Source organism: Dendrobium catenatum, unplaced genomic scaffold (genome assembly GCF_001605985.2).
Source record: "Dendrobium catenatum unplaced genomic scaffold, ASM160598v2 original_scaffold_254917, whole genome shotgun sequence".
In the NCBI taxonomy this organism is placed as follows: domain Eukaryota; kingdom Viridiplantae; phylum Streptophyta; class Magnoliopsida; order Asparagales; family Orchidaceae; genus Dendrobium; species Dendrobium catenatum.
This window is the reverse complement of record NW_021573316.1, coordinates 724612-751753: the sequence shown is the minus strand read 5'-3', so window position 1 is coordinate 751753 and position 27142 is coordinate 724612. Positions and strand designations below refer to the sequence as shown.

General features: G+C 38.8%; 2 protein-coding genes across 5 annotated transcripts; one reads left to right on the top strand and one right to left on the bottom strand.

The window, feature by feature from the left end:
- Window positions 1-1778: 1778 nt before the first annotated feature.
- LOC110103562 (protein FATTY ACID EXPORT 7) lies at window positions 1779-22893 on the top strand. Of its 3 annotated transcripts, none has more exons than XM_020832336.2 (4): window positions 1779-2019; window positions 5465-5599; window positions 5717-5900; window positions 22578-22893. In XM_020832336.2, exons 1-3 carry the CDS (start codon window positions 1971-1973, stop codon window positions 5857-5859), a joined length of 327 nt encoding a protein of 108 aa, XP_020687995.1. In that variant the 5' UTR covers window positions 1779-1970; the 3' UTR covers window positions 5860-5900; window positions 22578-22893. The 3 variants fall into 3 exon arrangements, with proteins under 3 accessions (XP_020687995.1, XP_028548527.1, XP_020687994.1); XM_028692694.1 differs by lacking the exon at window positions 22578-22893 and adding an exon at window positions 21805-22133; XM_020832335.2 differs by lacking the exon at window positions 22578-22893 and having other exon boundaries at window positions 1780-2019; window positions 5717-6415.
- On the bottom strand, window positions 8858-25301 carry LOC110103561 (protein TIFY 3). Of its 2 annotated transcripts, none has more exons than XM_020832333.2 (5): window positions 24988-25300; window positions 24300-24393; window positions 23992-24220; window positions 23821-23878; window positions 8858-9224 (listed from the first exon to the last, which is right to left on the bottom strand). In XM_020832333.2, exons 1-5 carry the CDS (start codon window positions 25170-25172, stop codon window positions 9140-9142), a joined length of 651 nt encoding a protein of 216 aa, XP_020687992.1. In that variant the 5' UTR covers window positions 25173-25300; the 3' UTR covers window positions 8858-9139. The 2 variants fall into 2 exon arrangements, with proteins under 2 accessions (XP_020687992.1, XP_028548526.1); XM_028692693.1 differs by lacking the exon at window positions 8858-9224 and adding an exon at window positions 23633-23654 and having other exon boundaries at window positions 24988-25301.
- Window positions 25302-27142: the final 1841 nt, after the last annotated feature.

Here is a 27142-nt window from a genome sequence, read left to right as displayed (position 1 = left end):
GGCCGGTCCCTTGAATTTATATTTTGCTCTTACTTCTTCAGTTTTACTAGGTGCCATCGGTGGCGCGGGATTCACAGGATGAGCGGGTGGCTGTATGTTTAAGGAAGTAGACTTAAAATGAATCATTCGATGCATGTCACTTACGGGCTCTGCAGTCCGTCGGCTTTGACTGTTCCTCCTATGCCTTGATTGTTGCATCTCCACCTTTAATGCATAATTCACTACCTGTGACAGAGACCACACCATGTTTAGTTCAAGCTTGTCCTATATTGCATCCTTCAATCCTCCAACATAACGAGCCACCAACTGGTTTTCTAATTCATTCAGGTTATTCCTGGCACTCAACCTATAAAATTCTTCTGTATAATCGTTGATGGAGCTATTTCCTTGAATACAGTGCTGATACTGCATATAAAGCATCTGTTCGTAATCTGTAGATAGGAAGTGTCCTCGTAGTAACTGCTTCATCCGGAACCAACTACGTACCGGCCCTCTACCATCCCGGCGCCTGGATTGTAACAACTGCAGCCACCACGCACTAGCTCCCCCTTTGAGTCTACATGCCACATATTTTACCTGTTTTTCTGGTTCTACCTCCATGTACTCAAAGAATGTCTCCACCTCCTATTCCCAATCCAAATAATCCTCTATGTGTAGTTTGCCATCAAAAAAGGGAATGTTCATTTTGACTTTGAACTCATTGTTATGTCGATCTGGTTCCCTTGGACTCCACCGGCGATTAATTGTCATTTCTCCATCTGAATCTGATAAATCCAGAGCTCTGAACTGCTCCATTCCCTCGTCTGAATCGGACGCGTACGCCCCTGGCAAATTATGCCGAGGGTTCCTTCTCTCCCCACACCTCCTGTGGATCGCCGGTATGGTTGCTGGCTGACCGATTCTCCGTTCGAGATTTCGCTCCAACAGAGCGCGGATATCCCTCAGGTCGCGGCGCTCTTCCTAGGAGAATCGGCGGAAGTCCGTCGTAAGTTCATCCGTGTGCTTAACCAGACCGGAGTGTTTAGCCCAAAGGGCTTCCAGGCTTCTTTTTTCCACGGCAGCCGCCCGTTTGCTGCCTTCCGCCATTTGGCTCTAATACCAGAACTGATGTAGGTTCCTGCACAAATGGTTATCAGCAACAAGAAGGAAAACAATGGAACAGTAAATTGTTTGTATATCTTAGAGAAAAACTAAAGAACTCTATGTCTCCTCCTACCCTTAAGTATCCTGCTCACTCCTCCAATACTATACTAAAATTAACTACTGAAATAAAAAGGAGCACATGTGCTCAAACGGCCTAAAGCAGAAAGTAATGGAGTATATTCTAACTAACTAGTCAGGTGTTTGATAAAATGATCATCCGGCACAGCAAATAAAGATGCTCCGCATCAGTAGTTGTATTTAAACTCTCACAACACAAATATTAGTTATGTTAACATTTGAATATTTTGTATTAATTGCTAGTTGGAGCTTCTGGAGCTTTGGATTGAAAGAGGGTATTGTTACTCCAATTACAAGTATTTAGTAGAATATGATGACGTAGCTTTCATAAATAGAAAAGTTGTGGTGGTCGTATGATTTGTTTGGAATAGTTTTTTTATCTCTTTTTAAAATAATTTTTTAGTATAATTTTTTTTTTTGATATTTTTTAATTTTGTATTAATTGCGCTATGTACTGATATAAGAAAAAAAATTTGTTATGATAAGTTCTTAAAAAATATAATTTCCATTTTATATAATTTAAATTTAAATAAATGCCGTTTTCAAAATTTCACCGTTTCCCATTTGACTGCTGCGCCTCGAAAATACTACGCCACCGCCGACGTTGACAAAATGAGGATACCTAACCCCTCACGAACGATCCCTTAACATCAAGGTCGAAGGGGTCTTAAGATATTGCCGGTGGATGTTGCTGCAAGGAGTGAAGGAGAGGACGACGGCGATCTTGAGCTAACTAGAGAGTGAGTGGGATGTCGATGTCGCAGAAGCTGACGCTGGGCTACGCAGCCCTACTGGGAGGTAACACCCTAATTTCTTGTTACAAATTGATAATTTTACCTTTGATTGTGCTCATTTGTTTTCTTCTATTGTTTTTATGTGATTGGTCTAGCTATTGTCCGAAGGAATTTCTATTAACAGATACAGTAGGACGCTAGGATGGTTTACTTGCTGCAACTTGATATTTCTTAGAACATGCAGTTGAGGAGATAATTTTCATTAAAAAATCCTGAAGCGGAAAAACCATAGGACCTAGCCCGATTGAGTAATTTTCACTGTGTGGGAATTAATTAGAAGGTTCATCCTTCACTGATCAATTTGACGGTTAACAATATAAAATATTAATTGATAGAATAAATTTTGGTGATAACGCAAAACCTTTTTTTTTTACTGTTTTTGAGTTAGTATTTGTTGCTGCAGAGCAACCAGTAGCGGAGGATGCTGTTTTCTGGGGTGGGAAATTCTGCCGATATTTCTTGTTGCCATAAACATTTTGAAGGATTGTTTGGATCGACCAAAAATTCTCTCGAGTTCCAGAGCTCTCTGGGGAGCCTCAATTGCTGAATTATAGTTTTAGAGAAATGACCTTAGACATAAAGCAGAAATGCCCTCAATTTCCAAAACTTTTCCTAGAGTTTTTAGTTTCAGTCCCCACAAATGCATGACTGATGGGACTATCATACTCCGCAGGATCACCTGACGCCTGGGCATTTCTCCACTACCGCAGCTATGCATCTTTTCTGACTTTTCTGTTTTAAGTTCTGCTAAAAGAACATTCTACTATTTTCCTTTATCCTATTTTTAGTATTAGTCTCTTAGTAGCTGGAGGAGTATAATATACTCAGGGGATGATCATATTACACAGAAGAAGATATATGAAAAACTAGTATTACTACTATCCCTGTTCCATTGGTGTTTTTCTGCTAACCCTCTTGCAGGTTCTTCTTCCCGATATTCCTTCTCCGCTGAAAGCCCCAGCTCCAGCATTCGCTCGCGGGAGGTACGTCAATGACGAGGGCTAGTTTATTGATTCAAACAAGGATTTTCTTACTCATATCTAGTTGTAATTTTCATGCTTATCTAGAACAAATGATGAAGATTGAAGCCTTAACTAAGGCCATGCCTTAAGGTCAACCTAGCTAGCGATGTTTTTAATTAGTGATTTGAATATACAATCAATGTTATGAGCAATGTAATGGGTGCATTCATTGCAACAAATAAATTTTTTACAAGTAAATTGGTTCGAACAATTGTGAGAAAGTTTGTTGCCTCTTATAATCATCTTAATGAAAATGTTTCAACTTATTTATTCAAATTCGCTACTGCCTCGAGTGGAGAATTTAGGAAAATAATGATTCGTAAAATGTTGTAGTGATGGAGGCTCAACTATTAGTAAGTCTTAAACTTTTTTGTGCCACAACTACAGAAAATATTACAATTCACTTGTGAGCAAGAGTAGGGAATTAGTAGAAAAAAATTGCAAGCTACTGATAAATTTAGACAGCTCATTTATAGTGCCAGGCTGTCATATCAGATAACCTCAAATCACTTGTAAGTAACAAGTGGAAGGCTCCTGATACGACGTGCAACTCATTTGCAAATAAAAGTATACTCCTGCAAGCTAAGTACTAAACTCATCGTGTTGTTAAATAACGTCATCGGATCCACAACGCTCGTACAAGCGGACGGTTAAGTTTATTTGTTTTCCTCAAAGCAGTGTTAGGACTGCATTCAGATCTAAAATAATAGGACAAATTCATGTAAACTTAGAATTTATTAAATTGCATTCTAACAACAAAAGAGAGGATACCAATAATCTAACCAATTAATTTGTCAAAAAGATCTTGTCAATCTAGTTTTTTTTTTGGAATGGGAAAAAGGATTGCCCAAGTATCTAAAGGGCAAGTTACCCTATCGAAATTTGGAAATTTCAATTAGGATACGGTTAAGTTTAACATCATGGGAGAAATAGATCTATGATTTATCAATATTAACACATGCGCCATGGATTCTTGGAAAACCTTCAGAACAACAAAATGAATTAGATCTATAGTTTTGACATCACTTTATAGAAGTTATTGCAAAACGAATTAGATATATAATATAAGATATCACTTCTCTTTTTTTTTCTTAAGAATTAGGGCAATTGCCATGTGATTAATCATCTTTGGGGTTTCTGCAATTAAAAAAAAAAATGGCTCCTATAAACTGAACACCAATGATGTCTCAAGTGTCTTTGCATATTTTAAGCCTTGTCATTTCTTAAGCTGAAAACAGGCCTCTTTAATTTCCAAATCTGAGAAAAAACGAGTAAGCACAAGAAAGTTTTTTGACAAGTGAAGTTGGTTTATAGTAGACTGATGATGATTGGAATTGCTTGGACATATCAAGCTGAGTTTTAATTACCATTAGGACTATTGATTTTCTTAATGCAATTGCGACTGTCTTCCTTTTGCTCTTTGACCAAGAATTTTCAATTTGTCTTCCCCATGAGAAAGCCAGTTGACTTTAGCTCTTTAAGCAATCCAACTGTGTTGAGTCTCAGATGATTTAATCAACTTGTCTTGAATAATTCTGTCTTTAGAAAGCAAATCAGGATGTATGGGGAATCTTCCTGCAAATGAAAAACGTTGTTCTGCTCCCCTTTAAGAAGATCAAGGGAGGAATAGATATAATTTGAATTGTTACATTTTATGTTTTTAGGCCATTGTTTGACCACCTTTTGCTTCTTCTTTGAAGACATGAATGGGGTCGCCTTCCACAAAAGAATTCCAAGCATTGTTGACAAAGTAAATATAACTAACACAATTTATCCAATAATTGTTTAAAATGAATCTGTATTTCACCTTAGGCAAAATGCCAATATTGATAATAAAGGGGAATGATCGGTACTAAGTGGGTGCAAAATTTTAAAATTCGTGTAGGGAACAAGATCAAACCAAAGATGATTAACAAATGCCCTGTCCAATTTGCATCTGATAGAAATCTGCCATGTTTTTTGGTAGCAATGTGTGGTTGCTGTTGTGTCTGCTATTTTCTACACACTATCGTGTTCCCAGCTACTAGATGAGGCTGGTTCGTATTGATTTGTCTTATTGAAGTAGGCCTGTATTTGGGTCATGTGTTCATGCGATGTGATTTTTGAAGAAAAAGATTATTTTTGGATGGGTTGAAACCTTATAAAAAGGTTTTTCAGTCATTCAATAAAATTCAGAAGAGGAATTTATTTTTTTCCAGATACATATATTTCTTCGCTTTTCTATATTTGAGATTTGTTTCTTGATACTTTTCAGCTACTTTGTTTTGATATTTGATACCATGTAGCCTTACCAAAAAAAAATCATTAATGAATGCTATTTTTTTAGCCATTTGATTCAATTGTTGCAGCACTGAGAATTCATTATCAATTTTTGCTGTTATTGATTCACAAATCAATTTAAAACATCTGAATATTTCCTTGTGGTAGTGGGAGGGGTCATTGGTTACATGAAACGCGGCAGTCAGAAGTCACTTGTAGCCGGAATAGGGTCAACTCTGTTGCTGTACTACGTTCACACTCAGCTTCCAGTAAGCCCAGCATTTGCATCAACGTTAGGGCTTGGTAGGATATTGTTTAATTTCTTTCTTTGAAGAACCACTAACCATATTAGAATTCTATGAATCTACTACTAATTTCATTTGGTATTTACATGACTTCTCGCTTGATCCATTTTTGCAGGCTTATCTGCTGCACTTACAGTAGTTATGGGTTCTCGCTTCAAGAGGTCGGGCAAGATATTTCCAGCTGGTGTTGTTGCAACTGTGTCATTAATAATGGCTGGTGGCTATCTCCATGGCTTCTTTCGCAGTTTTCATGCATAGCACCAAAGAGTTCTTCATCACTTGAACTAGTCGAGAAGCAGGTACGTTCTATGTACTGAGTTTCTTTGGTGCGGCAATCATAACTTTCTGCTGTTTCTTCCTTTATATGGGCGTCGTTTGGGACAGATTTTTTACTATTTCTTGAAGCAACTTTCTAGTTCAAAAAATTTTAATTTTTATACTAAAAAACTGTTTCAAAAGCAAGAAAAAAACAGTCACAAATGAAACAATAGTTTGAAGTAGCTGCTTTCAGACACTATAATATGTTGCCTCAATAGCAAGCATTTATAGTTACTGGTATTTACCCAAAACATAGCAAATCTTTGATCCTAAAAGGTCATTGCAACATTTTAATAAGCAAATACTGTTTGCAAACTGATGTGATTTTGTTTGGAAATGATTTCATTGTATGGCCAAAGATCTGTATTTCTTGTTGAAGTTTTGAAAAATAACTTCACTTCGGCTGTTTATTTAGAGCTGTGCTAAATCTGTTATAATGACCGAAAATTTCATTCTATAAACGCTATGGTATTTGAGATAATCTTTGCTTGCTATATGATTCTCTTAAAATCACTGTTCAGCCATTTTTTCCTTATGTTTCTTTAGGATCCAAGGAATCATTCACCCTTTGGTTAATATAAGTAATTTTAGCTTTGTTTGATTGATCTCTACTACTGCTGGATCCGTGGGTGGGACCATACTTCGAATAATTTCTGTGCAATTTTAGTTAAAATTGAGACTCTAATTGATATTTATTTTTATTCACGCATAACTTGTAATTGGTGGGGAAAGAATATGCTATTTTCGTACTTAATTAAAAAGAGAGAGAGAGATAATTACTGAACTTAATTTTAGAAAGGAGGTGATAGAAAGTAAACTTTTATTTGGTCCGGTCACAGGACATAGCTCTACGTTCGGCCGCTAGTAGAATCGCGCCACACGTTCTCACTATTTACCGCGCGCCTCGACAACCCGACCCGGAACGGACCCAGGATTGCTCGGTATTTCTCGATATTGCTCGATATTGCTCGGTATTGTGCGGTATTGGTTGATTTTGCTCGGCAATAACCAATACCGAGCAAATAACAAGTAATACCGAGCAATGCCGAGTTGTACCGAGTTTTTAGAAAAACTCGGTACAACTCGGTATTGCTCTGTATTGGTCTTCATAGAGCGGTATTTCTCGTACCTAGCAATACCGAGCAAATACCGAGTTTTTACCTAGCAATACGCGAACATAGCATTTCCGAGTTCCGGACCGGGTCAAGTCGTCGGGCCACGCGGTAAAGAGTTAGAGCACGTGGCGACATGTTATTGGCGACTGAACGTAGCTCTATGTCCAATCAGAGGACGTAATAATTGTTCATAGAAAGTTGATCCATAAACAAATTCACGGCTCATCATCGTTAGATTATTTGGACTTTTTGTTGTGATTTATGTTAAATATTTCATAACTAAGGAATTATAATATTGATATGTCACATTTCTTTATATTGTGAGGATAAAAATAAGAGAAATGTTAAGTCAGAATTTGGCATTTGCTATTGAAACTGTTTGTAAAAATAATTATAGAACTTGAGAAAAGTTTTTTTTTTTTTTTTTTTTGAAATATATTATATAATTTTTTTTTCGGTAAATAGATTTGATCGTAAAAATGTGTCAACATAAAAAAAAATTAAATAATAATTTTTTTATCTAAATAACTTTTTAAAGCTATTAAGAAATTGTCTAGAATGCTGAAGCTAGAATTGTTGTGTATTTTACTCCCCTATACTGAGAACACTGCTTGAAAAGGTGACAGGAAATGAAAGAGGAACAAGTCCTAAGTAAAAAAGTTCTAAAATTTTTGTAAAACGTGTTCAATTGCGAAAGATTATATAAAAATTATGTAAATTGAGCTTACCTCTCAACTTCTTATTTATTAATTGAATTTGGGTCTTAAGTGTTAGACTTAGTTACAGTAATTTATGAGGATTTTAAAAGATGCTCTATAAATTATTTTTGAGAAAGTTAAAATTCTTTTAAATCGAGCAAATTTTAAATTCAGAAATACAATTTTAATATTTCTCATATGAAGTTCGACCTATAAATTTATTTTGAGCGGAGCTAGAAATTTTTTTTTGGGAGACCTAAATTTATTTTGACAAACTTTCAAACACCTTTTTAAGGAGGTGCTGTACGGATGAAAAATAAAAATACCAAATTTATAAATTACTTGTAAATCAAATAATTCATAGTACTGAGCAGTATTGAGCCCGATACTATGAAGTATTGAGTACCGAGCTCGATACTGCTTGATTCTGCTCAGTACCGAGCTAAATACCGAGTGGTAGGTGATGTGGCACATTTTTATTGGGCTCCAAACACGTCCGGTGTCCGAACCCAATAATTCCCCCCGCACATGACACCAATTTCAACCTCCTCATGCAAGTGCCAGTGATATCATCGACAAAACCTGCATGCCCTCACTGCTCCTGACCTCGCTTTCATTGTCGCCCACCTCATTAGCCCAATCTTGTCATCCACACTATAGCCCCCAACCCAACTGCATAGCTCACTAATGTCCTCAACATCTAACAAAATAGTCCCATACAATTTGCTTAAAATCATCTAAACATTTCTAAAATTTTCAAATGCATCTACATTTTAACTACTTACAACTAAATGGCAAAATGGCCACTAAGAAAAGGTCTAACAATGAAGAATGGATATACACACACACAAAAAAAAAAAACAAATCAATATCTACCACACACTAAATTCTAAATGGAGAACATTTGAGTTAAGATGTTACTATACTCTGATCTAAATTTAATGAGAATGAATTTCACATTTGTTGAATCTTCTATACTATGAATACAATAAAATTTATTTCCATAAACCTAATTAATTTTAAGTTATTTTGGATTTGAATTAACCCCAATCAAATGGTAAATCAGTTAAAATAAATCAAATAGAATAAAACAATATATATTACTCAAATTGAGACCTAAAAACGTAACACAATTTAAATTGCAATAAGATAAATAACATTTAGAAACGTAACACAGACATAGTTAATGGATTGCAGGGTAAAAGTGATCAATCATGCCACAGACAACATAAGCCAAACATGGAAGACATGTCAACTCTCCATATCACTGTGTTCAATTACATTGAAATAAAATCGCACGAAATACAAAGCGCGCAGATGTGGGATTTATCTAGGAGTACGATAACATCAACATATTCATAAACCATGGGGTTTCTATTCTGCTACAGCAGAGTCGACTGCAGCAAGTCAATTGTGTTCAGACTTCGCGTCTACACTGACTTCCAAGCTTTCAAAATTCTTTCCTGAATCGTAAGGACCTTTGCTCACAAACCTGCCAATTAAGACCAGCAATTGATAACTGCATCGCTGCAAGGCTGTAATAACACCAAATTCTTAAATATTACTTATATACTATTGTGTGTAGGGGTGTCAATTCGGGTCAAAGGGTCGGGTTCAAGTTGAACCCGGACTGACCCGGCACAATTCGGGTCAATCTGAACCTGACCCGTTTTTTAAAAACAAGTCAAGTTTTTGGACTTGAACACAAACCGATTTGGGTTCGGGTCAACCCGACCCGACACGAATGACACGGGGTTGACCCAAAATTGCTAGATTTCGGTTCAAAATTGGGTCAATCATTGATTTCGGGTCAAATATGAGTTTTCGTGTCAATTTCGGGTTGTTGGGTCAACCAGAACCCAACCCGGTTTTTAAAAAGGGTTAATTTGTTGAACCTGACCCGTTTCGGGTCCGGGTTGACCCTAACCCGGATTTTTCCGGGTCGTGTCAAAAATTGACACCCCTAATTGTGTGTGGGGTGGCAGAGATGTTCAAGGAATAAGGTGATAAACGGGGAGGTTTAAGAAGGGGTTTTTCTCATGGTATAATGAGCAACATTGGGATCTAAGTGATTCAGCTTAATGGTCTGCATCCATTGTGAAGACAAGGAAAGAATTTCACTAAATTTATCATCAAGTAAAGAGATGATCCCCTTTACAATGAATCGAGGAGTGGGGCCTGCAAGAGAGGAAAAATACTGGATTACAGGAAATTCGTTCGATATTTCAACTTTGTTTAGAGCTGAGGAAGCCTATAAATAATGCATCTAGAGGTGATGTGATGCTTTTATGGAACCAAGGAAGTGAAGGTGAAGTTGATAGTTGAGTTGGCTATGGATGGGCTCACTGTCCAGGCAACTCAGAAGGTGAGAGATCAATTTGACGGAGGCATTAGTAGGGTTTGAGCTCTTTCCTGGGTTATGTGATGCTCAGTATTTGGCCGCAGAGTAACATCATTGACAGGGCAGGCAAATATCCCCCTTAAGTTTCTACAAGATAATCTCCCATATGAGTTTTCCATTGGCCACGGGGTAGTGCGTACCAATACAAGCAGCAGAAAATGTGAACATCCGGTTCTGACCGAACAGCTGATGCCTAACGTGGCACATAAGAGACATTCAAGAAGACTGAAAAAGGGTGCCGTTCAAAAAGATTGAAAAAGGGCGCCATTTTATTGAGCTGCTTCCTGCTACCATATGTGTGGGATGGTGAAGGTAAAAGGGGAGGAATGGAAGGTAAAAGGGGAGGGGAATGGAAGGTGAGAAATTGAGAGAAGTCATATTAATCATATGATAGGAAGTGCTTATAAGTTTCAAGCGTTCCGTATCAAAATGGGGAAATCAGTGTGAAAACTCTACCCAAACTCCAAGGAAAAAAAAAACAGTAGCAATTTTTGTATTATTGAATGAAAGGAATAGAAAAATATCAAGATATAATTGATCCTCTATTTGAGAGGAGGGTTTAGCTCTCCCAATTCCCTAGAATCCGCTAAAGCTCATGAATGCTAAACACCAAAATAAAAAACCGCCACCAAAAAGATGCCCAACCCTAACAAAAACTTCTACTTAAAGCAAATAACAAAATACTGCAAAAGGACTAAACAGCTCCCATACAAACCCCATTAGACAGTGGACCCTGTTAGGACACCTGTTGATGAGGACATCAACAGACGCTACCGACATATTTATCGCCGGCGAAACCGCAGATCGACGGCCACGATTCATCGCCTCTACTTTTGATTTAGATATCATGATGTATTTTAATATTATCTTGTTTTATTTACTCTCTTTCCATTTTTACCCCTGTGGGGAGTTATTTTGTCATTGTAGCCCAGAGGGCAATTTAGTATTTTCGTTTTGTATGAGTTGAGACCTATATATAGTGGTCTCTTGTATCATTTTGAGTTTAATGAATATTATGAATGAAAATTTGCTTTGATCATCTTGTCTTCTTCTTCTTCTTGTGGAGAGTTAGAGAGGAGAACGAGAGCCCAAGGTGAGGGAGAAAAGCAATACCCACCAGTCATTGAAGGAGTCCGTGGCTCATGGTCTATCCCCAACATCCAATCCCCCTTCCTTCTTCCCAACCCGCCGGCCTTAGCTTCCCCCTTAGCCGCCGGCCACCCCACCTCCTCCCCGTCCCAAGCATCTCCACCGCCGGTTCTCTTCCCTTTTTCCCCTCTTGCTCAAAATTTGAAAATTCCAATTCTCTTGAGTTCAAAAGTTTCCAAATTTGGCAAAGCTAAATATGGAAAGTTTTCAAAGTCAAAATTCAAATGAAACCTAAATGGATGAGTCATTATTTTTCCTCCAACTTTTCATCCCTATTTGGAAAGAGCTTGGTTCCTCCCCCAAATATCTCCCTCTTCCCCTCTACATGCCGCCGGCCTCCCTATGTGGCCTCCCCTCATTAATTGCCACTTAAACCCTCTCCCCATTTGAAATCAAAATTCGAATTTCAATTAATTCTCCCAATTGCATTAAAACTGAAAATCAAATTTCAGTTTTAATTTTCTCCCTCCCTCTCTATAGCCCGCCGGCCCCATCCTTGGCTCCCCTCATTAATTCCCCCACTTAAAGCCATAATTCCACTTGATTTGAAATTCAAATCTCAAGCCTTTTCCCTCCCAACCTATTCAAAACTAAAATTAAATTTTAGTTTTGATTAATCTCTCCCAAATTTTCTAAATCCCTTTCTCCACCCTAGCCTTGCTCCTTACACCCACCGGCCTCCCCTCTTCTCCAGCTCCCGCCGCCCACTTTGCTTCTCCCTCGGATTGAGAAGCCAAGAGAAGGATAAGACGACGCCTCCCCTCTCCATTTCAATGTTGAATGGCGGATCCCGAAATTGAATGGGGTCTTGTATTCAACGCCGACGGGAGCATCAACATCCTAAGATCTCCGTGCTTCGACGTGGGATTTGAAGACGAGACCACTGTTGAAGAATATTTGGAGCGAGTCGTCCCAATTCTTGCGAGCATCATCGACCGACGATTCTCAAGCCACGATTGGAGCCTCGTAAGCCGCCCACTATCTCCTTCCCCACCGGCTACCTCTCCACCAACGAAGTTCTTCGGTGTCGTCGCTTCTCTAGTGGTAATATCCTTCATCGCTTGGATCTTCTTTCTCCGCTAAAAGCCTACTATTAATTGAGAGAAACGGCCTCAAGATGAAATTCTCATTGTTAAGTGTTGGATTTTGTTGATTGTATTTAGCATTTAAATCTCTTTGAAATTTGAATGAATAGCTTTGGTTCATTTCTCTATTGCTAATCTTTGGCCTAAGCAAGTTAACTTTTCTAATTCTTAACTCTATCTTGCATGATCGAAATAAACTTATAATAGCAAACTTAAACAATTCTCTTTTTAATTTTAATCGTAACTCCTAGTAGTTTCACATCACCTGTACATATTAATCTTCTAGACTCTTCTTTATCTGACGTGTTCACTTTCTTGATAACATCTTGTTGTACTTAATATCTATATATGTGAGTTCATGTAACATGCTAGAATTAATTAATGAATACTCTTTCTATTTTCCTGTTTCACTTTCTTTGTCTGTTCTGTATCTCCAGCCCGTAACTGGGCTAACGTTATATCATGGTATCAGAGAGCTCCGCTCATCCCTCCCATGGCTGACCAGGCATCGGCATCCTCTCTTCCGACGAACTCCAATCTCTCTGTCTCCCTCGCTGAGTTCACGGTCCCTACCCCGCTCAAATTCTTTATCACAAATCTCAAGACTCTCGTTCCTACGATCCTAAAAAATGATAACTACGCCATTTGGCGTTTTCAGATGCATCAACATTTCTCTGCCAACGGCTTTAATGGTCATCTCACTGGAGCTGCTCCTTGCTCGCCCGATTCTTCTGTTCAAGATCACCAACTCTGGACTCTGATCGACAGAAACCTTGTCTCGGCCATTCTCTCTACATCTTGAATGGGCTTCCAACCATATACAATCCCCTTCAAGACCGCTATTAGAACTTCTTTAAATCCCATAAATCTCGATGTTCTTTATTCTTTGTTATGCAGTGAGGAGATTAATCTTCAACAGGAACAGCTGAAAGAAACGCAACATTCTACTGACTCTACGGCTCTGTTCTCTACTCGGAACACTTCCTCTCGCGGCCAATCCATCAAATCCCGCGGCAAAGGTTTTTCCTCCAAACAATAAGCGAATTCCAACTATCGTTCCACTGACACTTCGTCATCTGCATCCAAACAGCTTTGCCAAATCTGGCCACATTGCGATCAACTGCTGGCATCACTGCAATATGCAATACGCTCCCTCTCCAGCTTGGTATAACCGCGCTCTTCTTGCAAACCAAAATTCTGGCATGTCTTCTACCAACGATTGGGTTCTAGACTCTGGAGCCACCTCTCACCTCACCTTTGATGCTTCAAATCTAATTCAATCAGCTCCTTACATCAGCTCCGACTCAGTCTCGATCGCCAATGGAAGTACCATTCCCGTCCACCAAACTGGCCAAGGAATCCTTCCCCTACCCGACACTAATCGTAAGCTTTATCTTCGAAATCTTCTTCATATTTCATCTCTTTCTCATAACCTTTTGTCCATCTCTAAATTAACCTCTGACAATAAGTCCATTTGTTTTGACGCTAACGGATTCATCATTAAGGATCTATAGGACAATCAACCCCTTATCCATGGTCGCAATCATGACGGTCTCTATCACATTCGCATAACTCACAATAACAAGACTATTGCTCTCCGGACAAGCACCACTTCCACCTCTCTCTGGCATGCCCGTCTCGGCCATCCCCATGCCCGTCTTCTTTCAGTTATCGAGAAGCACATTCCAGAATTAAAACATGTTTCTTCTTCTTCTATTCCCCATACTTGTATTTCTTGCAAAGTGGCAAAAAAGCCATAAAATTCCTTTTACTACAAGTATTTCTCACGGTACTAAACCTTTTCAATTAGTTCATTCAGATGTATGGGGCCCCGCCCCCAAACTTTCTTTCAATGAATATAAATACCGTCATATTCATAAACGACTTTACACGTTTTTCTTGGCTCTATCTTATGAATTCCAAAGAAGAAACATTCTCCAAATTCAAGAATTTTGTCAACTTATTCAAACTCAATTCAACACCAAAATTCAAATGTTTCGCTCCGATGACGGCGGCAAATTCATTAGTAACTCGTTTTGCAATTTTCTTCTCTAACAGCATTAACCATCAACTCAGCTGTCCCTACACTCCCGAGCAAAACGGGCTAGCTGAACGTAAACACTGCCACCTTCTGGACCTCACCCGAATGTTTCTACACACCACTAATCTTCCTCCTGCATTCTGGGCCAAGGATATTTCTACAGCAGACTACCTTATCAACCGTTTACCATCCAAAGCCATTGATCTTCAGATTCCCTATCAAAAGCTTCACGGTGATCTTCCCACTTACAATCACCTCCGCATCTTCGGATGCTTATGCTTTCCTTGGCTAAAACCTTAAGTTCCCAACAAACTCTCGTCGAGATCCAAACAATGCATATTTCTTGTCTATTCACCAAGTCACAAAGGCTATCGTTGTCTTAATCTTCTCACAAATCGTCTTCACATATCTCACCATGTTGTTTTTCACGAACACATGTTCCCGTTCCAAGAATCCTCACCTCAAACCGCAAATCCTCCGTCTACAGAATCTTACTCCCCACTTCTACTCGTTCCAACATCCACCATCTCTCCTCCAGATCCCATTCCGGAAACCATATCTCCCTCTTCTCTCAACACTTCACCTGTTAGTAACACATATCCCTCTTCATCCAATAACTGCTCTCCATCTCCCACTCATTCTCATTCTCCCATCATCACTAACACCAACCCTTCCATATGCTCTCACCATCCCATGCAGACTCGTCTTAAATCAGGCATCTCTTGACCCAAAAAGATACTCAATCTTATGGTCACAAGCACCGTCTCACCTACTCCCACCTCTTACTCTCAAGCTGCTAAACACGAGCATTGGCGCACCGCAATGTTCAACGAATATATGGCCCTTCAAAAACAAGCAACTTGGTCCTTAGTTCCCCCTTCACCTAACAAATCCATTTTAGGATGCAAGTGGACTTTTAAAACCAAGCTTCACCCCACCGGTCAAGTTGCAAGCTACAAGGCTCGGCTTGTGGCCCAAGGTTGTTCCCAAGAATTCGGCATAAATTACACCGATACTTTTACCCCGGTCGCAAAAATGACCACAATCTGCATTCTCATTACTCTCGCTCTTCACCAACAATGGTCCATTCTCCAACTAGACGTCTCCAACGCCTTCTTACATGGCGATCTTCAGAACGAAGTCTATATGAAACAACCTCCCGGATTCATCGACGCACAACATCTAGGTCATGTTTACAAACTACACAAATCTATTTACGATTTAAAACAATCTCCTAGACAATGGTTTCAAAAACTAACCAAATTCTTGCAGCTTTTCGGATTCACATTTAGCAAGGCCGATCCGTCTCTACTGATATATAATCACGGCAGCACTCGCCTGTTCGTTCTAATCTACGTCGACGACATTCTCGTCACCGGAAACAACCCAGATATCACTCAATCTCTTCTACAACTGCTGAATTTTGAATTTCAATTCAAGCAATTAGGTGGTATATCTCTTTTTCTTGGCATACAGGTAATCAAGACCTCCCGCGGTTTCTGCGTGTCCCAACAGCACTATGCCAAGAAGATTTTGCAAGCATCAGGCTTTGAAAACTGCAAGCCAGCTAGCACACCAATGGCTCTCAAGCATTCCAAACATCAAGACAACACACAACCATACGAAAATCCTACACTTTACCGTCAACTAGCAGGATCTCTCCAATATATGTCCATCACAAGACCTGACATATCCTTCGCCGCCAACTCTATTTGTCAACATATGCAAAATCCAACGATGTCTGATTTCCAAAGCCTCAAACGAGTTCTTCATTATATTCAAGGCACAACACAACTAGGTACTCACATCACAACAGGCGACCTTCAACTACGAGCCTACGTTGATGCCGACTGGGCTGCCGATCACATTGATCCGAAATCAATTTTTGGATATTGCATGTTTCTCGGCACAAATCTCGTTTCATGGTCCGTCAAGAAACAAGTAACCGTAGCCAAATCTTCCACCGAAGCCGAATACAGATCTCTCTCCTCCGCCACTTCAGAAGTCTTATGGCTTCGCCGCCTGCTAACCGAGCTTCATCTTCCGGAAACCTCCTCTACCACAATCTTTTGCGACAACACGTCTGCCATCACCCTCGCCAATAATCCAATTTTTCACGCAAGAACAAAGAATATCGAAATAAACTACCATTTCATCAATGGACACATTCAAGCTGGGGCTATTGGTATATCTCACATCAGTTCAAAAGATCAGATCGCCGACATTCTAACCAAACCTCTCTCAGAAAAACGATTCAATACTCTTCGTTCCAAATCAACCATCAGCTCTCCATATGCTTAATTTGAGGGGGACTGTTAGGATACATGTACATATTAATCTTCTAGACTCTTCTTTATCTAACGTGTTCACTTTCTTGATAACATCTTGCTGTACTTAATATCTATATATATGAGTTCTTGTAACAAGCTAGAATTAATTAATGAATAATCTTTCTATTTTCCTGTTTCACCTTCTCTATCTGTTATGTATCTCTAGCCCGTAACTGGGCTAACGTTCTATCAGAACCAAGGGGGGTTGGAATTTCAACCTGTAACACAACAGGCTTGCGTCTGCTATAATATCTCCTTGGGCCGGCTGTATTAGAGCACATTTCCACTACCACACTTCCACTGCCTGATAGCAACAAAATAGAGGCGTAATCACCCTTGATGCATAACAAACCAACACCATATCTGCCCTACACGTGGCAAGCCTTGTATATATATATATGAGCACTGTTGTAAATAGGGTGCACTCAGAGAAATGAAATACCATTAGCCATTACGTTACTGTTCTTCTTCTTCTTGCTTGTAATATTATTTGCAGGTACAGCAACTGATCTTCATCTGCAATTCTTCATGGTATCAGAGCAGGGCTGAGAGAAGTTCTCTCACTGCTACAGTAAAATGGCCCAGTCGACGACCTCTCAGACATCAGATCATTCGGTGGCAAACACTTCGTCACTACCGTCCATACCTTCATCTCTCAAACTGGTTCTCTCCAACATCAAGACCATTGTTCCATCTCCACTTTCCAATGACAACTATCCTGTGTGGAGATCGCAGATACTCAAGCTTCTTCGGGCAAATGGATTCAAAAGTCACCTGGACAACTCAGAGCCCCATCCCAAAAGGCTTCTTCAACACTCAGATGGCACTACTTCTCTAAATCTGATCTATACTCAATGGCTCCTCATTGATCATAACCTAGTTGCAGCTCTATGTTCGACCATCTCTGCATCCATCCTACCATATGTTATGCACTTGGACTGATGTTCAGACATATGGTATACTCTAGAACAAAGGCTTCAAGCATCAAATAGATCTAGGGTAATGTAGCTGAAAAATGAACTGCATAATGTGTCAATACGCAACCTCTCTATGACCCAGTATCTCACTGCTATCAAAACACTGGTTGATAACATTGCAGCCGCTGGCTCCAATGTTGATTTAGAGGATATAAGACTATATATCCTCAATGGATTGCCTCAAACTTATCAAGCTTTCAAGACCTCAATCAGGACCAAACGGAGTCCCATCACTCTGGATGAACTCTACTCATATCTACTTACAAAGGAAATTAATCTGGCTCAAGAATCCAACAAAGAACACCAACCAGCTGATCCAAGTTTGGCAATGTACTCCTTCCGTGGTCGAGGACGTCGCAGCAGGGGGAGATCGTCCACCTACAACAATACTGACAATCGCTCCAATCCCTTTTCTGCAGTCACCTGCCAGATCTGTGCCAAAAGAGGTCATACAGCATCTCAATGTTGTCATCGCCTGAATGTAAATTACACTCCCAGTTCACAACAAACTGCACCTAAAGCTTTGGTTGCAGACTCAGCGACACCCTCATAGGATTGGTATATAGACTCAGGCGCCACTTCGCATCTTACCAACTCCATGGATAATATCTCACAGCCTAACTCCTACCAAGGTATGGATAGCATTACAGTTGGCAATGGACAAACCCTTCCCATCACTCACGCAGGTACAGGTCTTCTTCCAACTCCAACCCGTAAGTTATCTCTCTCTCAGATCTATCATGTTCCCACAATCTCTCATAATCTGTTATCTATATCTCACCTCACACATGACAATAACGTTTCTATTGTATTTTCTCCATCTGGATTCTGCATTAAGGATCTGAAGACTCAAGCCACCCTCACCTCACACATGACTGCATTAAGGATCTGAAGACTCAAGCCACCCTCCTCTAGGGCCCATGCCGCAATGGTCTCTACACAATTAAAATTCCCTCTGTGGCTCAGACCTCATCAGCTCTGTCGGCTACCTCCTCTTCCTCACATCGGTGGCACAACCGACTTGGTCATCCCCACACTCAAGTGCTAGCGTCTATCTCTAATGACAACCGAGAACTTGCTATACCCACCTCTATCTCTTCTTGTTCTGTTTGTAAGGCTGCCAAAAGCCATAAATTAGTTTTTCCTACATCTACAAAGTCTACTGTAATTCCTTTAGCTTTACTTCATCTTGATGTATGGGGTCCATCCCCAACTATCCCAAATCAAGGCTATTAATATTACCTTCTTATCATTGATGATTTCAGTCATTTTACATGGATATTTATGCTACGTGCCAAATCCGAAGTTCCTAAAATAATAATTCAATTCAAAGTCTTTATTGAAAATCAGATTCCCCACAAAATTAAATGCATCCAAACAGATGGTGGTTCTGAATTTATGAACTCTGAACTTCGGTCATTTCTTCAAACCAGTGGCATACATCAAAGAATCTCATGATCATATACTCCGGAGCAAAATGGCACAGCTGAGCGCAAAAACCGCCACATCATTGAAACGACTCGCACCTTACTACATACCGCCCACCTTCCATATCACTTCTGGCCGGATGCCGCTCTCACGGTTGTCCACCTCATAAACAGAATGCCTTCAACTACCACACAAAACAAATCTCCTTTTGAGCTCATCTATCACCAAAAACCGACATATTCTTATCTTAAAACTTTTGGGTGTGCATGCTATCCATGGCTACCACCTTCACAGCGCCACAAACTAGAGCCCAGAGCTCCACAATGCCTCTTTCTGGGTTACTATGAATCCTATAAAGGATACAAATGTCTCAATCTATCTACCAATAAAATCATCATCTCACAGCATGTGACCTTTGATGAGGACATCTTTCCTCTATCAAACTCATTCACAACCACCTCAATTCAATCTTATGCCCCTGTATCTCCAGCAAATCCATCATTGCTTATCCCTACCTCCACACTACCTCCTCGGCCAGTCATCTTACAGCCAAACACTCCACCTCCTATTACTGTCAGCTCCACAGAATCAACCCCATCCTTACCTCAGCACTCCCCTTCACCCGACTCCTCTAGCATTTCCCCAATACCCACTGTCCCAGTACATCACCCCATGATCACCGGTCTTAAAACAGGCACTCTCAAACCAAGGACTCTACTTAATCTCCTCCACAAACTACAGCCAAAACCTCAAACTCTTCCCGATCCCCATTCTTATTCAGAAGCTGTCAAACTTCCACAATGGAGGGAAGTCATTGCTTTAAAATTCCTAGCCTTACAACAATAAGGGACCTGGCTACTCGTCCCTGCCCCTCCAAATGCGAATGTTCTAGGATCTCGCTGGACATATCGTACAAAATACCACTCAAATAGAACCATAGCTCGTCACAAAGCCCGTCTTGTGGCCCAAGGTCATCGTCAAGAGCATGGGCTAGACTACCATGACACTTTCAGTCTGGTAGCCAAAATGCCGACTATTAGAGTCTTTCTTCTTATTGCTCTCACTCACAATTGGCCAATCCATCAAATGGATGTGGCTAATGCTTTCTTACATGGAGATCTCCATGAAACAGTCTGTATGACTCAGCCCAAAGGATTTGAGGATACTCTCTATCCATCTCATGTATGTCTACTCAAAAAGGTCATTTATGGTCTCAAACAAGCTCCACGCCAATGGTTCCACAAATTTTCCTCCTATATCATATCTTACGGCTTTAAACAAAGTCAATCCGATCACTCTCTCTTTTCTTTCTCTCAATCCAACATTCAAATTTATCTCCTCATTTATGTCGATGACATACTTCTTTCAGGCAACAATCCGCGAACCATCTCCAGTCTCATCCACCAAATCAGCCAACAATTCACTATGAAATATCTTGGTACAGCCAGCCATTTTCTGGGCATCCAAATTCACACAACTGCCAATTCTCTTTTCCTTTCTCAAAGCAACAATGCTAAATCTATTCTTCATCAAGCTGGCCTTAGCTCCTGTAAACCCCTGTCAAACCCGAACTCCACCAAATTAAGCACCGCACCCTTCTCTGATCCAATTCTCCATAATCCCCTCAGCTACAAATAATTCACCGGATCACTTCAATACCTCATCATAACTAGACTTGACATAGCCTATTCGATTAATGTTCTTTGCCAACATATGCATAATCCACAACCGATACATTTTCATCTACTTAAAGGCTGCTAAGATATATCCAAGGCACCGCTCATTTCGGACTTCCTATCAGCAAGGGACCTCTTCAATTCATGGCAAAGTCCAATGCGGACTGGGCAAGTGATCCAATCACAAGACACTCCACCTCGGGCTATTGTTCATTTATTGGATCAACTCTTATATCATGGAGCGTAAAGAAGTAGCACACGGTTGCTAGATCATCAACGGAAGCTGAGTACTGTGCCATTGCAGCAGCTACTGCAAATATCCTGTGGCTTAGGAAACTATTAAATGACTTCAATATTTCCACAGTTCAGCCAACTACTCTCTACTGTGATAACATGTCAGCTATAGCCATTGCAAACAATCCGGTTCTTCATGCCCGGACTAAACAGATTGAAATCGATCATCACTTCATCCGTGATCATATTCAAGCTAAATATATCATTCTAACACCAATCAGCACGATGGATCAGATTGCTGATATCTTCACCAAACCGCTGTCTACAACAAGATTTCAACAGCTACGATTCAAATTGACGGTTCAACCTGACCCATCAATTTGCGCGGGGAGGCGGGGGGGTATTAGAGCACATTTCCACTACCTGACAGCAACAAACTAGAGGCGTAATCACCCTTGATGCATAACAAACCAACACCATATCTGCCCTACACGTGGCAAGCCTTGTATCTATATATGAGCATTGTTGTAAACAGGGTGCACTCAGAGAAATGAAATACCATTAGCCATTATGTTACTGTTCTTCTTTTTCTTGCTTGTAATATTATTTGCAAGTACAGCAGCTGATCTTCATCTGCAATTCTTCAGGCTGGACCGATACCTCTTGGACCAGTTCATGCATATCATCATAACACAATCACCAGTGCATGGATTTAAGTTTTTTTACTAAGTGGCTTGTGTCAAACATGCAGAAAGAAGAAAGATAATTCCACTAGATTATGGAGAAGTACAAAAAGGTCTCCTCTTCCTATGAATCAATGGGTCTGGGGGCTTACAGATGAGGGAAGAGAATGGATCACAAGGTAAAATGAGTTAAACGTGTCAACTCCTTTTAAAAATCATATGGATCAGCCCTACAACGGATCCCCATAGACAGCAAAGGTGGCGTGTAGGAGCAAATGGTGCCCATTTGTTTCTTACTATTTTTTTTTTAACTTTTTGTGGTGAAAGGTCACTTCTTGTAATTATGCATACTAATGTATGAGAGTTAATAAGTTTTTATTTTTATTTTTTCGGAAAATTTACTGGCATAGCCCATTTTCATTGATCTGTGAGAAGTTACAGTGGCATGAAAAATTAAAACTTAGAGTAAGAAAAAAGATTAAAAAGTAAAGAAAGAGGAGGCGAGTTAGATGGAGTGTGTCCAATCAGGAAAGTATAAATAATATCGTACTGTTTGGAAAAATTCCAATGGCGGACACTATAATTTCATGCAATTATAGCGACATTGCATAAAACTGTCTGGCCTCATAACACAAATTCGTCAGAAGAGGTTTTTCTTGTTGATTTTCATTTTACTGCAGCCCTTATCTAAATCCATTATGCGTGATTCAGATTTCCCCCATTTTGTGGATTAAAGGTCAAGAAAAAAATTTAATCGTCCAAAGGATTATTTTAACCGATCAGATTCTTTCGATTAATAAAGCAAATTGATAGATATATAACCCCAGGACAAATGTTGCAGGTGATGTGGATATATAACCCCTGGACACGTTGCAGGTGATGTGGATTGCCACATCAGCATAGACTGATGCCTACGTGCGTAAGCATACAAGTAGAATTTGTTCATCTAACCAATGTGGCATTTACGATAAGGATACAGACGAGTTAACACGCCTCATTTTGACTGTTTCCTCCAATGAAGTCAAAACTTGATAGATAACTATAAATCAATATATGTATGTATATTTCAACATTATAGACACTCTAAGCGCAAGTGCCTGATAAACAAGCCTGTATTTTGGTAACATAGGCCCGATTTTAAAGGACATAAAATGATTTACTTCTATATTTCAACGTCAAGGATGGAACACCTATGAACCTATTAATCAGTCAACATTTGATAAAAACTGCTTTATTTACTTTTTTCATGGACTACAAGCCAAAAATATTTTCAATCAAAAAAATTATTTACACTTTCATTATTCATACCTTTTCAACTACTTTACATATGCGCCTTTAAAATCTGTGTGGATATTATTGATGATAAATATGCATCACTTCCTTTGTGGCCATTAAGAAAGCTAACTAAAGAAGTTATATTATTTTTAGCGCATCTGATGCAGCTCATCTTGGTATGTTGGTTGGGGCCCTTAGGGGCTTTGGATACTAGTAGGTCTTGAATTCATAGCTCGCATCCGTGATGTGTGTGTGAGTTTGATTTAATGGCTCAAATGTCTCAAAAAAAAAAAAAGCATGACACATTACCCATTATAGCTTTCAACTAATATTGTAGATAGCTTCATAAAGAACTACTTTATTTTAAGGGTTCAGCCTAGTAACTTTAATTTATAATGGAATTATGCCTTTCTAACATAGGAATTTACCCGAAATTTTGCACTATGCTCCTAATTAATCCAGAACCTTCAAACCAAGATCATTTGAACTGCAACAACTAAGCTTGGATGGACCATAGCGGTCAGCATAGAGAGTTACCCATTGCATTTAGACAAACATAAATTGCATTTTCTTTCTTCCAAGCTTTAGGATTTCTTGAAATAAGAAGCATTTGAATTTCATGGTGACTGCATAATCTTATAACCTATGCCAAGCAAGAAATAGCAGCAAAAATAAATTCATGCGAGTAGATCTTTAGAAATTTCAAAACATGCAGTTTTAAGGCCCTATTACTTGTTAATACGTAAATTGGTCATTATCCTATAATCAAAGAAAAACAATGGAACTAGATATTTTAAGCTTTAAATTACCTGTCCCGGCGCTTCTCAAGGAATCGCTGGAGCGAGTGTCTCCGCGCTACTGGGAGCTCTGCACTCACATGAGAAGAACAACTTTGCATTCAGACTGGATTGGAAATGGGGGGGAAATCTATGTATCTAAAAGAAACTGCTTTGAAGGAAATTAAAGAGAATCTTGCTAACCAGTTTGAAGCTTGCAAAGATACGGAGAAGATTTTGTGAGAAGCTGAGGTGGCTGAGAAGAAGCAGCTGTTGAAGAGCTCTGCTGTGAAAGAGACCTCGTTAGAGCAGGCGAAGCAGCGGCAGCTGTGTTTGGGCCAACCACGGCCGGAACCCTACTCACGCTCGTGTTGTTTCCAGAGGAAGCCGCTGCTGCTGCGGCCGCAGCAGCTATAAGCATGATCGCTTGCGCCTGATCTTCTCAAATGGTGGCAGTCAGCCATGGAACAGCAAAACTGAGAGTAAAACGAGGGGGTGGAGAGAGAGAGGACCTTCTCTGGAGGAACAGCATCAAATACGTTCACAGATCCATTGTAGAAAATGGTGAGCTGAGCGCTGGCGCTAGGGTTATTCATTGCAGAAGTACTTCAGAAGAGCCGAGATCGAAACATTCAATGGAGTAAAACATGTTAGTGCTCCAAAACTTTACCAAGTATAGAAAGAAATATCTTCGATTGAAACAAATCCAAATCTGTATACCTCTCAGTCGGCAGGAATGAAATCTTTTATCCAAATCAAATAAAAACTGAAAAAATAAACAACGGGCAAAAAGCTATGTCCTAATCCTTTAAAAAAGGAAAGTCGGGCCACTGATTACCTTGATTGCAGAGAAAGAACGCTTTAATCACCCAAATAACTTTCAAAAATCAAAGGAATCGAAGGGGTAAAGCGCAAGCTCGTGAAGATAGTTTTCTATCAAACTCAAAACGAAAGAAGAATAGATTGCCCTAACATGAACAGATCGTGCAGCGAACAGTTCCTCGCCTTCAGTTAAAAAGAACGGAATCACGGATATCTAAAAGCCCGTACCCACTTTCGCCCTTTTCTTGCTCCACAATATTCAGACTCGAACTTAAAATTGATAAAATTTACAGATCAAATGAAAGCACGGCCGAACCAGGGGACGTTCCACCGAAATCAAAAGTTGGCTGCCCAAATCTTAAATTAAAATAGGCAAACCTGTTGTTGCCATCGCCTCCACAGAGAGCAAGACCAAGAGTGCCGCCAAACTCCTCCTCCTCCTCTTCCCGCTTCATAGGAGCCGTCGCCGTAGCAATCTCCGGCTTCATATCTCTTCCTACGCTCTCCATCGCCGACCCTCCGATGCCTTCAGACCTCGTCTGTGTCGCATCTGGGAGATCCATTTCAGTCGCTTTTAAATTACTTCTCTCTTTCAACGTCGATTAAAACTTTAAAAAGACGACGACCATTGCTGGTCGGGGAAATCTGGCGCGTGGGATTTCCAAAGGGTGAGGTCACTAGTGCTGCGTGGCTTTGTTGCTTTGGCTTTTGTTGCCTAGCAGGGAAACTGCATTGACTATACAGGATCACGCTGGAAATTTTTTAGGTATTGCGTATTGCTCCATTAATTCACCCACAAATTACAAATATTTGATTTATTAGCATATTGATTTGGTATAAATAGAATAAGTGTAACATATAATTCTATATATTTTACATTATTTTTATTCTTTTTTTATTCTTTTTTTTTTTTACATTCTTAGAAATTATTTAACAACTTCATGATTATTTTATTTTTGTCTTGGTTGGAACGGCTTTCTTATTATTTCTTAAAACAAATTTTTAGTACAAATTTTTTTTAGTACTAAAAAATTATTTTAAGAAGCAGTAAGAAAGTTGTTCTAAACGAAACTTTAGTTTTAACCATTTTACTGTACTTTTTAAAAAAGTATCCATTTATAATATAATAATATGGACATTATCTTTTAAAAAATTATTTTGCTATAGCAACTTCATAATCAGAGGTGGAACAAATAAGAGCTCATAATGAGCAATCATCAATTCATAATTTTTTTTCTAAAAAAAAAAAATATTTTAATTATTTTGCCCTCTTTTAAAATATGTACATTGCTCACAATACTATAAAATAAAATTTTTATTTCATACATAAACATTATATATTTTCAAAATTTATTTTTATTCATCTTTAAAAGAGAAGTTGATTATGCCTCTGTTCATAATCATCTTCATAAAAAAATTATTAAATTTTTCTTTTATTTTGTCATGTTTCTTTTCATAAATATACTAACATTTAAATTATTATAATTTAATAGGTTTTAAAATATACTATATAATATAGTTATATTCTTATATTTATATTATTATTTATCTAATTATTATTATTATTCATTATTAAGTTAAAAAATTATGTTTTCTTTGTTTTACTTGGCGATTTTAACGCTGACCAGGTAAGAACCACACCCACTTTTCTAAACCAAAATTTTGGCCTATATTTATTACAAATATATCTATATATATATATACTATATACTATATATATATATATATTTATTATATATAATTAATATATATATACTAATTATAATTATTATTATATTAATTAAAAATAATTTATTTTATTGGGATTGAACCCTACATTAAAAACAACTTTCTACCAAAATTATATATAAAGTTTTTAATGTTTAGCCTAAATTTTAATACTGAAAATTACTTACGAAAACGTGATTTGATTAATGACGCTACTTTCATTAAAACCAAGATTCAATTAATCTTCTTAAAAAAGTTGGTTAAATTCATCACATTACTCCATCTTCAAAATTAAGAGATTTATTCTATGCGCGCTCCGAATACGCTCGAAGGCTTAATCAGGACGCCCCCACATCATTCAATGCACTCTGCATTGAGATGATGTGATAAATTGTGAATTGACCCTCCAGAACACTTCACACCGCTGCACCCTAATAAATTTTTCTTCAAATTATGAGAGAAAGTATTGGAATGCAACACCTTGATCGTTGTCAGATTGAAAAATGGGCCTTTTGATGACTGACAGCGTGTAAAGAACATGGGTCAGCGCATCCAAAAATTGCGCTGGGCCCTTCATTTCCAACAAATCTGGTAGTTTCTTACGCTTATGGAGGACAAAAATACAATACAAAAGCTCCAAATGTGTATAAAGAGCCCATGAAAATAGTGAAGGAAGACGAGCATTAAATTTGATTTAGACAGTTTTATTATTTTTAAAGTCAATTTTTAGCAAAAAAATTTAATATTAACATTTTTATCTAAAATATATTTTTAAATATTAATAAAAATTGTTCCAAATATAACATTATTTGTTCGTCTAAATTTT